The sequence below is a fragment of the Rhipicephalus microplus genome, chromosome 2 (assembly GCF_043290135.1).
Source record: "Rhipicephalus microplus isolate Deutch F79 chromosome 2, USDA_Rmic, whole genome shotgun sequence".
NCBI classification, from domain to species: domain Eukaryota; kingdom Metazoa; phylum Arthropoda; class Arachnida; order Ixodida; family Ixodidae; genus Rhipicephalus; species Rhipicephalus microplus.
This window is the reverse complement of record NC_134701.1, coordinates 245,762,835-245,780,066: the sequence shown is the minus strand read 5'-3', so window position 1 is coordinate 245,780,066 and position 17,232 is coordinate 245,762,835. Positions and strand designations below refer to the sequence as shown.

The 17,232-nt window shown below is 44.1% G+C and overlaps 1 protein-coding gene across 1 annotated transcript in view; it reads left to right on the top strand.

The window, feature by feature from the left end:
• The first annotated feature begins 5,801 nt into the window (after positions 1-5,801).
• Positions 5,802-17,232, top strand: part of LOC119170194 (gamma-aminobutyric acid receptor subunit alpha-6) — a 91,526-nt gene continuing 80,095 nt past the window's right edge. Inside the window, exon 1 of the mRNA XM_037421276.2 lies at positions 5,802-6,312. Within this exon, the coding sequence (XP_037277173.2) occupies positions 6,098-6,312 (215 nt within the window). The 5' untranslated portion in view covers positions 5,802-6,097. The remainder of the gene's footprint in view (positions 6,313-17,232) is intronic.

Here is a 17,232-nt window from a genome sequence, read left to right as displayed (position 1 = left end):
CATGTGGAGATTAATACGTAATAAGGAGCTCGAAGAACACAGCTATGGCTGTAAATATTCAGTGGCCATGACACAGTGCATTGGTAGACTTCGCAATCAAGAAAATAGACGTGTGATAAAAAGTGGTGAACTCATATCCCGCACAGTATTCAAGCGTCTCCCATAGAGCACGTGAAAAACACGTGACTTCAATATTTGTCGCGTGCAACGGCAAAGTGTGTCCACACGGGAAAAAGCACTGTTCTTAAATGGTTAATTCATGCGTCCCGCCTGCAGTCTCACTGAAATTCAGGAGGAAAAGCGATTCGAGATCGGCACAAAACGTGAGCGCCAACTCATGCGTGCACGTTGTAAAACTATTTCCAGAGAGAGCGAAAGATATTAATTCTTTTATTCAACATACGCGCCTAACACGACTAATTAAAATGTTCATTAATATAACTTTCTTACTTGCTGTCCCTAATATAACTCTTTAGCTATCGTAAGATTCCTGCCGTGACTTCAAAAGAGCCTCAATATATATATATATATATATATATATATATATATATATATATATATATATATAAGAATTTCGGAAATAAAACATCCCGTCGGCTAGTTTACAGAAGAGCGAAGAGAAAAATAGAAAATCAAGTGTGCAGAAATAAAAAAAAAGGATTTGTGAAGCCGGAGTGTCATAGTTGTGTAATATGCCAGATCTACGCAAATAGCTAAATAGGAACTAAATATATTTCCAGGGACGAGAGTTCGGCTAGGTATTTCTGTGCTGTAGGCTCCGGCAGTAGCTAGTTATCAAGAAGGGCAGCTAGCGGCCCCGTTGCGGCTGCATGAGAGAGCTGGAGTAAGTAGCCAGAAAACGTGGAATAGACAATAGCCATGACCATGACGGTGAGAGAAGGGCTACTGCCACCGTCATGGCTGTTGGCGGACTTTGACTGACGCTCACACGTTAAATGCACATATAAACCCCAACAATTAAGGGGAGAACAGCCGCCGCGTTGTATCACGGTTGGTATAGAGCATCAGAAGCGTTATTCGGAGGCGAAGATTCAGTCTATTCCCATGGTAAGTTATCTTTTTTCTACGTTTCTTCCTATTTACAGTGCATTTACTGCTAATAACATCGCCTATCTTTTCCTCGACTGTGCTGTCTGTGAGTTCTCGTGAATATTGTGTCTAACAAAGAAATATTTCCGATTCTTTTCCTTCCTTCGTAGTGAGGGTCTCGTTCTGATAGACTTCATACTCTCAGGTAGTATGCGAGGGAGTATTGGTCGCCAGTCTTCCCGTAATAAGACCACATGCTGCGTGACGCGAACAGGCAGAAAAAGAGTTTTACGAGCACGTCTTTCCTTTTTATTAATATTATAAAATAAGAGACGTCAGTGCCTTAATGGTGGCACCAGCTACTCCTTATTCCTTAGTAGACAAGCTCTGCAGCAAGATAAACAATAAGGGCACGAAATGCGAGACTGTACAACTCACGATGTGAAAATACACAATAACCAAATTTCACAGGTGAGTTCAACGAGATATATGAAGGCGAGTGCGTATGTGCCTGCTTCCACCACTTACTGCATACTTTAAATCGTAAGATGCTACTGGATAATTTTCGAGTTGTGTATTCCTGCAATATAATCGATGAAGTTGAAACTTGCTTGTGTCAGTGAGGCTTTCGCATATGGGTGCATTCTGTGTAAATGGCAGCATGCGTTAAACTACGAGCAATTATGCGCGTGAAATCTTTTCGAACTTCCTCTGCACCCACTTCAGGTAATATGCGCAGTAACGCGACCGCCTTATGTAATGCGTGGTCAGCTTTGAACCGCGAAGTCATTATGATAATCACACGTTTTGACACCCGATAGTGATTTGCGCCTTGTGTAACGTAACATTGCTGCAATATAACATGTTTTATTGCGAAGACTGTATACAGCATCCGTGTTTGTATAACGAAAAAGTTAATTTAACTGCATTTCCAAGCATATCCTCGGCTTTGTGGTCGAACATCTGCTTCCCACGCACATTGTCTGAGTTAGATCCTCACTCGGATCCAGGGTTGCTTATAATTTCATTTGTATCTTTGGCAATTTTTCTGTAACAACTAACGTCACCTTCGCCGACACCGACAATGGCTCGGACGTCAGAATTTGAGCGAAACGAGCTCTTTAACGCAATCGCTTATACCATCTTTCCCTCCACTCCAAAGCACGCATCGAAAGAATGTAGCAGCTGGCCTCTTAAGGGGGAAACGTGAAATAATCAGTGACGACAACTCTTAAAAAACAACTCCTGTTAAAAAACGGGAACGTATAACACCATATCACACAAGAAAAAGCGGGCTCGTTTTCTCTTTGTTAGACACAATAATAATAATAATAATAATAATAATAATAATAATAATAATAATAATAATAATAATAACAACAACAGACAGACAATAACTCCATGTAAAAGGGATGGAATACGTACTAGTATAGGTGTGAATAAAGTGAAGTGGACGTCCCGCCGCGGTGGTCTAGTGGCTAAGGTACACGGCTACTGACCCGCAGGGCGCGGGTTCGAATCCCGGCTGCAGCGGCTGCATTTCCGATGGAGGCGGAAATGTTGTAGGCCCGTGTGCTCAGATTTGGGTGCACGTTAAAGAACCCCAAGTGGTCTAAATTTCCGGAGCCCTCCACTACGGCGTCTCTCATAATCATATAGTGGTTTTGGCACGTTAAACCCCACATATCAATCAATCAATCAATCAAAGTGAAGTGGACGGAAGGATGGGTTGCCGCCAGCGTGTATCGAACCCGCTACATTCGAATAACGCATTCGAAGCTCTACCAATCAATCAACAGCGGCGGTCAGCCTTCCGTGCACTTCATTGAGTATATACAGCCATGACGCGAGTGTTCCACATGTCACGGCCATGGTTGCGACTGGCTTTGAGTGACACTCCCGCGTTTAAATGTACAGATATACCCAAAGAAGTGGATGGGGGACGACCGCCTTTATAGCTCAATCGGTGGAGCATCGGACGCCTAATTGAAGGTCGCAGATTCAGTCTATTCCCACGGTAAGTTATCTTTCCGTCTACGCTTCTTCGCATTTACATTGCATTTACTACTAATTACATCCCCTATTTTTTTCTTTACATTATTGTCTGTTAGCTCTCGTGAATATTGTGTTAAACAAAGAAAAAGTTCCACTCCTTCCTTTCATTCGTAGTGAGGGTCTCGTTCTGACAGACTTCATGCTCTCTGGTAGTATGCGAGGGATTATTGGTCGCCAGTCTTCCCGTAATAAGACCACATGCTTCGTGACGCCAACAGACAGGTTCGGTCTCTGCCGAGGGAAAGTGATGTTTTCACGCACTTTAGTTTCTACACCTTTATAACAAAATTACTGTGTATAACTTCCCTTACACATTTCTTGGCAGTAATTTCTGTAAGCTCTCATTGTATTCGATTACACTTCTGTAATTGATCAGTTACTTTACTGGAGCTGTAATTGACCACTGTAATTAATCAAATTTAAAGGAAGTAACTGTGATGGTAATCATTACTTATTTTCTGTAGCGCGCACAGTTTTGCACTAGACGACAAGTGGAATAGCATTTCACTTTTTTTTGTGCATTTTTTTACTCTGCAAATATGTTTTTTGCAGGGTGTTTTATGTAGGTATACATCAAGGATCGTTGTCTTTCTAAAGTTATTAAAGCTTCAGCTTAACCTAATGAAAAGACTGGCAACATTTCTGACTGACAATATTTCGAATGAAAATAAATTCAAGTAAAAAAGCAAATAAATAGACATACGAAACACTTAAAGAGCTCACCAAAGCAAACCAGGCGCAATATGAAAGCAAATTCCAGTAGATACCTGGCTATTGAAACTTTCCTGGTGATGCAGCTGCCGAACAAGTGGCACGACAGGCACATCGTAAAGATGTTATTGTTTCTTCACCAATGCCGAAAAATGAATTGCGTATTGTTATAAAGGCTACAACTGTCCAAATGAGCCAAAATACTAGGTTTGACCAAAGCACGAAGGGCTGTGATTTATATCATACAGATTCACTCATTGAATTCAAAATTACGCTAGCATTCAGTAGAAATATGGAAACACTTCTTCTACGGTTAAGGCTAGGCACCGCATACACAAAACATTTTTACACATAATTGACAGAGATGGAACTCCCGAATGCAATTGTGTATTTGTAGAAGAAGACGTATGTCACTTTCTTATATGCTGACCACATCATAACACGCCGAGACGCCGTCCTAAATCGGAACTGTTGGCAATAGACCACAGACTGCTCAGTATAAAGAAACTTCTGTGTCTGTGGCCAGCTGCTACTTTACAAACGTGGGCTTTAAAAGCGTTAAAACGCTGTTTTATAAGAGAGCAGAATCACTGACAAGTACTAGGATATAATTAAATTTCACATGCCGTACTTATTATGCATAGTAATATATGACATCCATCATATGCGTGTGCTGAAGTGCGCATACCGGGTCGATTGTTCTATACACATGAGTGGATACATCCCCATAAGGACCAGACGTGTATATATTATAACTGCTATTTTGTCAGTTCAATTGAATGTTAACTGAACATGATCAGATACATTATTCATTGACTTTCGAACATTCTCTTATTTTTGTGTGTGGTGTAAGTGGATATGTGCGTATTTTTTTGTTTGTTTTTTTGCATATGCGCGCTCGGATGTTGTATTTTCTGTGTACTGCTATTCATTTTTCTTTGCTTTAAGATGTGTGTTAAACATTCGATCAAAGGCTAAGGAGCAACCGGTGCCTTAATTGAGCGCTAACCCCTGCTTATATATGATATCAATAAAAACATACAAGAAACGTTAAGACAATAAACTAGGTCAGTTCTTTTCGATGCGTAATTGCAAAAGCTGAAGATGAGACACGAGTTTTGAGAATGCCGGGGCAGCCTAAGTGTCCCTTTTTTGCATAAGTTCGTAAGACACGCATCATGTCTCGAAACAGAGTTCAAGTGCTTCTTTATTACATTCTTCGTGGAACATGCGCATAATTTACATTCATGCGTCCAAATAGGTGGTTGCCCTTGTGAACTTATTAAACTTAAGCGATAGTCTCGCGGCATACAAGAGCGGGTGAAGTCCGGGAAAAAGCTCCCTGCCATGTGGTTGTTCTCGAACAATGCTTGTCAAATCAGGTTGCTTCGCGGGTGCTTAGCATTGTGGCACCTGCAGTGCTGTCCCGTATGCGAACACCGTTTCACCGTTAATGAGCGAAACGCGTTGTTCAAAGTTCGCGTGCGCGATCCCACTTCCCCGGATTGAACTCCTCTTCGGCGTGTCTCACTTGCGGCCGTACTGAGGTGAGTCAAGCCAAGCTTAGCTATGCCCCGCTAATCCCACCGCACGGACGCGTCATTCGGGCAGGTGCTCTAATCCTTGCCGCCCTTCCAATTACAGCCGCGTCGTTCGGGTCCCATTCTGGAGAGTGCGCAAACGCCCACGAGCTTGGACCGCGGGCCGCGCAGCGGCGCTGCCCTCCTCTCTAATCCCATAAATAGCCGGAGAAGCAAAACACCAAGACAAGCGGGGAGAGAGGTTGCGAGAAAGAGTAAATGGATGGGGAGAGAGAAGAAGATGACGAAGAAGAAGGGAGGACGGCAAAGACCAAGCGACAATCCTTTCACCTTGCCTCTCTCGCTCTCTTTTCGTATCGCCGGCCCACTTCTCCTCCCCCACGCACGTGCGCGTACCTTTACCCTCCCCGCTGCCTCGGGCGTACCGCGCGCTCGTCGGGCGCGCGCGGGATTCAGAGACGCGAAGTGGCGCTAACTTTCTCTTCGTCGACCCTGTTTCTCGGCCGCGGGCGGCTGGTGCACGCGCGCCGGAGTTGGGACCTGTACGCGGCTGGGCCCGTCCGCTCCCGGTGTTTCTGTGCCGTGGCGGACGCGATCTCTCGAAGTCGACTCCAGGAAGGTGGACAGTAGACGTACCATGAACGCGCTTAGGTAGTAGCGATTCGAAGGGGAGAGGTAGTCCGCTGGAGTCGCCACGATGCTGCGATGCCGTCGGTCGCGGGACCCTGGAGGACAGCACCATGAGTTCGGACAGCAGCGGTGGCGACGGCCCTGGAAGAGCTTTGTCGACTGCCTGTCCGTCCAGTGTCACCAACCACCGCTCCTCCCGTGGCCAGTGCGGCGGATGGTGGTCCTCTACGCCAACGCGGCTGCCTCAGCCGTTGCGACGTGGCACTGGGACGTCGTCGCCTGCCTTGGCCACCGTTGTCTGTTGCTTCCTCGTCACCTGGACCAGGTATTACTGTGTGGGATGTCTGCACTGGCCTACCCCGGCTTACTCTGCCTTCTTCCGGACCTTCTCGTTGTTGTTTCCGTGTATACAAACGGTAGCAGAGTGGGCGCGAGCGTAAGGAAGCGTGGTGGAAGTCAAACCTATAGTATACCCTAATCTTTCTTCTTCTTTTTAATTGTCTTTCGCAAAACTTAAGAGCTAAATATTTTGAACAAAAACATTGGTTTTCGTTTGAAATGGTCAAAGTGAAGTGCCCTGACAGACCGACCGTCTAACTTCAACATTTCTGTTTATTAGCCATACGTAAAACACTCTGACGTAACGTATGCTAGATTTAGTTTTCCAAGTGAGCAAGCAAAAGCGTATCGTGCCACCTTTATAATTATCTTTTGCATTTTTTGGCTGCAAGAATTGTCCCAATAATAAATAGGGTGCACATACATAGGCAGAGAGGAGGAACACGAAGGTGTACACGCGTGAAAGTGGGCTTGGGAGCGTCCACCACGACTGTTGTGCCGCAGGTAGTGCACCACGCGCGTAATGTTGAGGTTGGGGGTTCGATTGTCACCAATTCTTAACGTCGCCTTCTTTTTTGTTCACTTTTGGTTATATTTATCTTAGAACACAAGTAATGTGTGCTGGGAGGCTAGTTTGTACGACATTGAAACTCTAAAAAAACTGCGCGGTAGATGAAACACAAGCACAAGAAGTTGACAGGACGGGTGCAGGCTAACAATTGAATGTATTAAAACATCAGACTTCCACTCCTGACAACACAAGAATGCACTCGCGACTTTATCGCACACAACAATCAAGGCCTTTTATCTACCCTAAATATTCAACCTCTTCTTTTGTGTGCAGATAAACAGACGGTTCACTAACGAACTTATCTGAGCCAAGACCCAGACGCTTCCAATATTTCGCGTGTCTTTTTCTCTGGCACAACCCGACGCTTTTGTTTCTTTAATGAGTGGCTTGCAATTAGTGAACCTGCTACATTAAACCACCACGTGTTGTCCACTATTGGCACTTATCTTGAAATATGCATACTTCTATTAAAAAACCAAAGCGACCTTACCTGTGGTTATTGAGGTCTTTAAGTTATTTAGCGTCAAAGCAGTGAAGAGGAAACTTAGGATAGGCAAAAATCGGATGTATGCACTAAGGGACAAAGAAGGCAAAATAACTACCAATATGGATATGATAGTTAAAATAGCGGAGGAGTTTTACAGAGATCTGTACAGTAGCCGGAACAACCACGACTTTAATACTATAAGAACTAGCAGTAACCCAGGTGACACCCCACCAGTAATGATAAAAAAGTCAGAAAAGCTTTGGAGAGCATGCAAAGAGGCAAAGCTGCTGGTGAGGATCAGGTAACATTTATATAAGTGGTTATATCAGAAGAAAAGAAAAGAAAGGTGCCGACCCGTAACTGTCTCTCCTCACGAGGACACCTCAACAGGTCAGCAGAGGAATGGGATATGGGGAATAAAAGATATAGGGAGAAGGAAGGAGGGATAAAAAGAATAGAAGGAAAATAGACGGAGAAGAAGCCGCCAGCCAACGAGAGGAAAAAAGAAGGAGATAGGAAAGTGGGGATCCGGTCGAAGCAGTCCAAGGGCGGGGTGCCACAATGCGAGAGCTGCACGGCTTCAGGAGACCGCGGAGGGCGAACCAGTCGGCGGGAGCTACGCTGAAGTCGGAGATCGCGAGGGCACAACCGTCCAGCTTGAAATCCTGCGAGCGAATCCCAGGTAACATCACATCTGCTGAAAGATGGAGGACAGATTGTGTTAGAAAACCTAGCCGCCCTGTTTACGAGGTGTCTCCTGACGGGGAGAGTACCAGAGTCATGGAAGAACGCTAACATCATCTTAATACATAAGGAAGCAGATGGCAAGGACTTGAAGAATTACAGGCCGATCAGCTTGCTCTCCGTAGTATACAACCTATTTACAAAAGTAATTGCTAAAGTTAAGAAAACATTAGAATGCAATCAACCAAAGGAACAAGCAGGATTTTGAACAGGCTACTCAACAATCGACCACATTCATACTATCAATCAGGTAATAGCGAAATGCTCAGAATAAAACCAACCACTATACATAGCCTTCATAGATTACGAGAAGGCGTTTGATTCAGTAGAAATATCAATCGTCATGCAGGCACTGCGGAATCAGGGCTTCGATGAGGTATATATAAACATCCTGGAAGAAATCTACAAGGGATCAACTGCTGCGATATTGCTTCATAAAGAAAGCAACAGAATACCAATCAAGAATGGTGTAAGGCAGGGGGACACAATCTCCCCAATGCTATTTACCGCGTGCTTACAGGAGGTTTTCAGAAGCCTGCAATGGGAACAGTTAGGGATAAGAGTTAATGGAGAATACCTTAGTAACCTGTGCTTCGCCGATGACATTGCATTGCTGAGTAACTCAGGGGACGAATTGCAACTCATGATTACGGAGTCAGACAAGGAGAGCAGAAAGGTGGGTCTTAAAATTAATCCGCAGAAAACGAAAGTAATGTACAACAACCTCGGAAAGGAGCAGCGCTTCAAGATGGTAATAGTGCACTTGAAGTTGTAAAAGACTATGTCTACTTAGGGCAGGTAATAACCGCAGAGCCTAACCACGAGATTGAAGTAACTAGAAGAATAATAATGGGGTGGAGTACATTCGGCAAGCACTCTCAAATTATGACAGGTAGATTGCCACTATCTCTCAAGGGGAAGGTATATAACAGCTGTATCTTGCCGGTACTTAGCTACGGAGCAGAAACCTGGAGACTTACAAAGAGGGTTCAGCTTAAATTGAGGACGACGCAGCGAGCAATGGAAAGAAAAATGGTAGGTGTAACCTTAAGAGACAAGAAGAGAGCAGAGTGGATTAGGGGACAAACGGGGGTTAAGGATATCATAGCTGAAATCAAGAAGAAGAAATAGACATGGGCCGGGCATGTAGCGCGTAGACAGGATAACCGCTGGTCATTAAGGGTAACTAACTGGATTCCCAGAGAAGGCAAGCGGGTTAGGGGGAGACAGAAGGTTAGGTGGGCAGATGAGATTAAGAAGTTTGCGGGTATAAATTGGCAGCAGCAAGCACAGGACCGGGTTAACTAGCGGAACATAGGAGAGGCCTTTGTCCTGCAGTGGAAGTAGTCAGGCTGATGATGATGATGATGATGATGATGATGATGATGATGATGATGATGATGATGATTTAGGTCTTATCTTGAAGCAGGGTTGCCAAGTTGAAACAACAAGAACTGCCAGGAAGTTGGGAAAACTAGCAAAATGTAGCCGACTTGAGCCAAGCGTAGCCAAAAGTAGCAAGCCATGTGCGAAAAACTTGGCGACGTTTTTATTTACATCAGTGAGTGCAAAAGCCCTTTCACGAAAATCCAGGTAAATACTTTCTAATTCCTCCAAAGTCAGAATTGCTGAAAATCAAAGGAGAATTGCTGACCATAGCAATGATTTGGTGCAAGATAACAAAATTGTTTGCGATGTTGTCAAAAAAAATGGCAGTTTTAAAATGGGGTACGCAGATTTTTGCCTTGGAGTTTCGTGCCCCTGCTCATATATCATACGTCATATAACCGCTTCGATACGCAAGTCATATTTATAACATAACTTACGCACCTAGACAAAGCGAAAGATACGAACCTTTAAGTAACTTTTTGATTTATATGTGGGGTTTGACGTCCCAAAACCGCCATTAGATTATGAGAGACGCCGTAGTGGAGGGCTCCAGAAATCTCGACCACCTGAGCTTCTTTAACGTGCACCCAAATCTGAACACACGGGCCTACAGCATTTTCGCCTCCATCTAAAATGTAGCCGCCGCAGCCGGGATTTGATTCCGCGACCTGCGGGTCAGCAGCCGAGTACCTTAGGACTAGGCCACTGCGACAGGGCTTCAAAGAACTCTCTAGTGACATGGTATTCACGCATGTTACGTGGCTTCTCTTGAGAACACTAGAATTAACAGCTTGGTGACGACAACAGAAGCAACTACAACATTACTTTGCTCAATATCACAGTCGCTGGGACTATAACAAGGAATCATATATCATAATCATTTTAACAATAACTTTTAGCGTGATGACGACGTCTGAACAGTAATTGCTGCCGAGTCTCATTTAGTACCAAATAGTAATACATGGCACAAGGAGCTCGTCGCATATTCGATTTCTAATGCCGACTAGTGAAGGGAGCTCAGGGAGCATAGAGTTTTCGACTGAGCAGTTCCCATCTATTTACGGGGATTATAGTTTAAAGTTGAATTCAATAAAAATATTAGCACGGCTTGAGCTTAGTCCCGCAAAGCTGAGTCATAGCAGGGCTGTCGAGCACCAAGCTGGTTCGACTTCGCTAGGCTTCTACCTTCTCATGTGTCTCTTTTCCACCCGTATTTGTAACGTACTACACGCTGTTATCCTTGTTCTAATTATAGAGCATGTATGTACGACAGAAACTGCGCAAATCACACCAGCCACCACGTTGGTCCATTTCAAATTAAAGGAACACATGGGCGGAAAACATTGATTAAGAGTCGCACAAATCTAGCTTCTCTTCTTAACGTCTGTACCGAGTGCTTGGGCGATGACTGAGTGCATGCGTGTTCATAAAGATGATAGCTTTTTATTTACGACACACGGCCAAACTCGACCATTACAGCTCTGCTCTAACGGTTGTCTGAAAAACGCGACCGGAACAAGAGTGTTCCTCAAAGTATAGAGCCACACGCTTAAAGGTCCTTTCTGTTGTGCCATGAGAAGTTCTGATTTAATTTTTGCGGCTGGACACACGCCTTAGACACCATGTTCGCACACCACACAGTCGTACATCATCGGCTGCAACCTCACCGAATACTAATAATTTGGTTCAAATCGAGGGAACAAGAAAGTAGCCCCAAAAATTGCCGCGAAAGTTTTTCTGTCACCACCAGCCTACAAAGTAGTCACACCTGGTCATCCTACCCGGAAGTTTAATGAAGCAACTGCCCTTGAAAACTGCGCCCCTCAGCTTTTTTTTTTCTTCTTCACTGAGGCGCAAAATATCTACAGCTCTCATATGTAGCAGCAGAGAAGTATCTGTCCCACTTCTCTGTGCATGCACTTGCTTTTGCTTATATGAACCACTAACCAATATAGAAGTAATGCAACGTAATTGTTATTTTCGTATCTCTAGCACAGATGTAGTATATGATATAGTATTTGCATTTCAGCATGAAGTTTGGAAAACATAGCACGTAAACATAATTAAGTATTTTATGGTACCATTGTTGACGCACCTGGAAATCAAACGAGCGCTCTTGTGCTTTGTATCAAAACCAGCTCGCGATTATAGTAGCGAACTGGGTCGAGACAGGTGTATCTGTGATGGCGTCGGCGGTGTAGTTGCGATAACAGGTGGAAGATGGCGGCTGGAGAGGGCTTCAGTCTAGTCTGAAGGATTTAATTATACGCTAAACGACGCTGAAATGCGCGGATGATGCTGAACAACTTGTTGGGGTGCGAATAGTATTTATTGCCTGATATTTTACGTATCATAGCCGCGGTATGCTGTTGAGGCGCGCCGCAGTGCGTGGGTGCATCGGGAAACTTCGACTTTCATGTGTTTTACAACGTTGTGAGATCACAACATTGTTTGTGGTTATTTGCAAAAGGAACCTATAGCGGCTTCTTGTAAGAAAGCAACGACGTTACCATATGTAATATAGCGTGGTAGAAGAGTAAAATAACAACCAGATGTCACGCAATGCATATTATGTAAACAGGCCTAACACAATACAGAATTCGGTACTTGTGGATCACTGCTTCCAACTCAATACAAAAGACTCAGCCACAATTCTTTATAGTCAATAGTCACTGCATGAACGAAGTGCACATGATCTCTTACAGGTGTGTCGCAGGTACCACACTTTTTTCATGGTACTGAATAATACAGAGTGGATGCTTCTCCACTTCATAAAAATTATGATGATTTAGTTTATTGTGGCTACCACGAAACTATATCTGTATTAGTTGTTAAAAATGCTCGTAAGGCCCTATGCTTTTACTAGGTTTATTTTATCGCATCAGAGATCAAGACAACAGACATTCTGGTACCAATGACAACTCCTTACCTCCTTTCAATGTATAAGAGCAACCACATTTACATTCACATTGATGATAGGCAACTTTAAGAGACGATGTTATTTTCAGCAACCATTTTGAGCCATCGCTTTGCAAGCGAGCGCTGTCCCTGTCGTTTGCAGTAAATTCCGCCTGGCTACATCAAAAGCTAAATGGCAATTGCATGACGTTCACACGGCATTTCGTGTTACCAGCTAAGACCGGCCTCAGAAATCATGCACAGTCCCGTGAATCTGAAGCAGGGCTTCGTTCATCTCTAGAAATCCTGCAGCATCGACTTGAGCGTCTTATTACTTTGGTCACCATATTGAAATGACCTTTAACACCACATGTGGTAACAGGGTTCGCGAATAACCTAGAATAGATTTCTTTTCACTGATTTCGGTTCATTTTTTCGAAGGACAATGAGCAGCTTTCGCGTCTCTATGACATACGTTACTTAGACCATACCATATTAAACTGTTGACCTCACCATCCAATGCAAAAGAGCGCAATAAAGGCTCCAATGCGATTCTTATACACGTCAGGCTTGTAAAAACGGCTTACACGAACTACTTTTGCCGCTGGGTAGCATATATTGTGGGGACGTAATGTGCTCACCGAATGGAATTCGACAATATAGGGTTACGCAATGCTCGTACTGACATTAACAACGTGATCAGTAAGTGTCATACCGCTATAATTTAGACCTAAACACTTACGTCACAGACAATATTACCTTGAGCAGCCGCATTCATGGTAACATGACACATTTAGCTCAAACTGTTAAACCTATAGCAGTCGTTATAATGAGGGTTGTCATTGCACGCTTAAAACTGTGAGCGCTGTACATGGTCTCGGCGTCTTTTAATGATAACAATTGCGGCGGTTTTACGACCCAAAACCACGATAATGTTATGACAGATGCCGTATAGTGAAGAGCTCGGGAAATTAATACCATTCGGTGTTCTTTATTGTGCACTTCAATACAAACATACTGGCCTCTAGCATTTCGCATCCGTTGAAATGCGGCTGTCGCAGCAGGGATTCGATCCTGCGACCTTCCGGTCTGTATAGTCGAGTACCATAACCACCAGATCATCATAGAGGGGTCAGTGTCTCATGACTTTCTGCTGATAATATATATATATATATATATATATATATATATATATATATATATATATATATATATATATATATATATATATATATATATATATATATATATCTGTGATAGCTCAGTGGTTAGAGCATCGAACGCGTAATTCGAAGGTCGTAGGTTCGATTCCTGCTCACAGTTGGTAATTTTTTCATCCACTTTTCTTTCTTCTTATTTACATTCCATTGGTTTTAATGATTTCCCCTTTACATTCCTTGGCATTACTGTCTGCTATATCTCATTTAATATTGTGTTAAAACACGGAAAAACGAGCCCTTAGGTATACACTTCTTTCCCTTATTTTCATTGAACGAGGGTCTCGTACTGGCAGACTTGGTGTGTTTAGGTTGTATAAGAGGGACAATTAATCAGCTGCCCGCTCATAATAAGTTCACGTGCTACGTGACGCCAAACATGCGCATAAGAGTGTTTTCACACTCGTTGTTTGGCTTATAGATGGCGCTGACTGTCACTCCTACTTCTAAATTCACAGATAAACCCAAAAAAGTGGATGGAGGGAGGGCCGCTGTGATAGCTCAGTGGTTAGAGCATCGAACGCGTAATTTGAAGGTCGTAGGTTCGATTCCTGCTCACAGTTGGTAATTTTTTCATCCACTTTTCTTTCTTCTTATTTACATTCCATTGGTTTTAATAACTTCTCCTGTACATTCCTTGGCATTACTGTCTGTTATATCTCATTATATATATATATATATATATATATATATATATATATATATATATATATATATATATATATTGATGTGTGTGTGTGTGTGTGTGTATGTGTACTTTCTCCTCCCCTGATTTTCTGTTTTATTTGACCACCCGAGTTTTTATCGTTTCTTTCACTCCCCTTTTGCTTGCGCACGCATGTAGTATATGTGCAACGTTTTATTTACATTACATTGAAACTGGTCTTCCGTCATATATTGTTACTCCCGCATCGAAAAAGTTTATCAAGATGTTTGCGATATTGCGTGGCTAGAATCACTAACGAGCTGCGGTCGTGAGTGCGCGTGAAACTATCACGGCTCTCGAACGCGTCGGTTCTCCGGCGCAGCAGCAGAGAATGGCCCCAGATAAGGCACATTCAGTCGGCACCAAGTGGAACGTTCCGCCGAGGATCTTGAAAACCCATGGGTGGCACTTCGCACGCCTGCGTTGCGAAACGACTTGTCATTGTCGAGGAAGTTAAGAGAGAGTTCTGAAGAGATGGGCATAGCAATACGCTGCAACATTGCCAGGGAGCATGGGCCGAGGATACACGGGGTTGCCTCGTTTACAAAATGACCACTACCTCGAACCTGACAGCACAACTCTGGGCCGTCCAATGTGCTGAGGAAGCCGCTTCAAGACAAGGTCCCGGAACCGCATCCGTGGTGGGGGGCCAGGTCCATAAAAAAAAAAAAAACGCCGGACTCGAAATGTCTTGATTCGACAAATAAAATGTATGTTCTTCGCTGAGATAGCTTAGAGAAGTGGGTCCATAAACGGTTTTCCACGGCGTCGTGTTGACCGCTCTCGTCTCCAGAGAGCCCCACACATATACGCCGACACGAACAACCCATACGGCGATGCATTGCGCCCGTGGCAACTGGCGTTACGCCTGTGGTGCGCGCCCACTTCCCACGGCATGCGGTTAGCAATGGAAAACGCGTAGGGATGGCGGCGCGCGTTGTGGGGCGAGTATTTCTGGACTGATTCGCTGGGGACGTCTCTCTCTCGCTCTTCATTTCTCAGCATACTCTTTCCCTCTCTCGCGTTGCTTCCTTCTCAGTGTTCATCTCGGCCGTAGCATCTCAGACGGGAACCCTTGATTCAATCTGCGAAAGAGCGTGCGCGTGCGTGCAACTACTGCGCGCTCCGTCGAGGTGGAAAAACGGGGCCACTCCATGCGGCCGCCAGTCCCGTTTCACGGCTTGGTGTCGCCGATGTCGAGCACGCCACGATGCTGCCACGTGGAACGGGGTAGTTCCCGCCGACGTCATAACCACGTCCCGTCGGCCGCGGCGTAACCGCGGCATTCTGTTTTTTTCTGAACTTTTCGCCGTACGAAAAACTTGTTGTAGCACATGTTGTAGCACACTAATCATGCACAACGTCATGTTGCTTCTTTCAAAATGATAGTTATGGCTGCTGGCAGTAGTGGCAGTACTTCACAGAACTTACCTGAGCGGTGGACTGAATTTGTGCCAAGGTCCCAGTACACCACAGCCTCACGTGATTTTTTAGTTGTTTTTTTAACTGATAGCGTTAACGAGCTTGTTTCGGATAAATTCCGGTGTCGGCAGTCTTGCTTGTGGGAACAATATCAGCGTTGTCGGTGTTCGAACATCGAAAAAGGTGAAAGTAAAATAAATAATGACAAGCTCAAAATCCAGTGAGGATAGAGCCCTGGCCATCTGCGAAGCAAGTAGATGTTCTAACACAGAGCCATGGTATTGCTCGAAACTGCTTCGGAGAGAAACATTACATGAATGTCACGTCGTGAAGCTCAGAATCGCGGCATGCGTCAAAACATCTAAATTGCGCTTGAGCGGGTGTTTTGAAGGCCTGCCCATTACAAAGAAATGAGACATAGTTGATTATCATCAGCAGCAAAGGCGTCAACGTAGTAAACAACTGCATAGGTTCGCGTGCTCCCTTGCGAACGCCTATGGGTCTTTCGCTGACTCACAAACTCAAAAAGCATGCCAACCTAATGACTGCACAACCTTCCTTGCAATAAGCATTCTAGGACATCTTGAAAGGGCCAACGTTACGTGCACAGTCGTTTTTTTTTCTTTGCGGCATAGTAGGGGCATGCACTGAAGCTGGGCTAGTGATTGATAGGGCGAAGCGTGTGAGGCCCAATTTCGCTATTGCGTTCTACTCTTGAAAGCTGTGTAAGCGAGAGTGATCTTATTTTTTTTTAAATGCGCACAAAAGGTAGCAGGGTATGAACATATGTTGCGAGCGTTGTTACTCGTAGATTATTAGCGTATCACAGCGATAGCACTGAGCACAATTTTCTGCAAGGTTCAACCTTTCCCACCTTGAGGGGAAACTGAAGTCAAATAACAATTTACGTCATAGTGAAAGCTCAATGTATGGCAACACCTAAAACGACAATATTGTCAACAGCAGTGCCCTATATACTTACAGAGAAATTCAGGTAAATGCATAAGAATACATGCGCCGCAGTATAGGACATTCTCAAAAGAATCCCGATAAGATGAGATGAATCAATCACTAGTAATCGATCTAGCTACATTAAATAAAAATGTACTGTGCATCAAGAGACGCAACAAAATGCTGCTAGATTGTTTCTGCTTGATTGTTTTTGTTTGATTCATGGAAAAAAGAACAACCGGACGTTACTAATGGGGAACAGTGCGAGTGGTTCAAATATTCAATTTTTGAGTGGTCAAACTAGACAGGTCATGCTATCCAGTGAGGCCGAGTTCAATTAAAACACGTCTTTAATTTCGGAGCCAATGGCAGGAAATTAATCAATAGCCGTTGTTACTGCTGTCACTCATGCTGCTTTCGATTTGCTGCTATACTAGCTCACTAAACCGGGCAACGTTGTGCACGATAACAGTGACGTGATTGGGTTCGCTTCTTGAGGTCGGTAATTTGAAGTTCGCTAA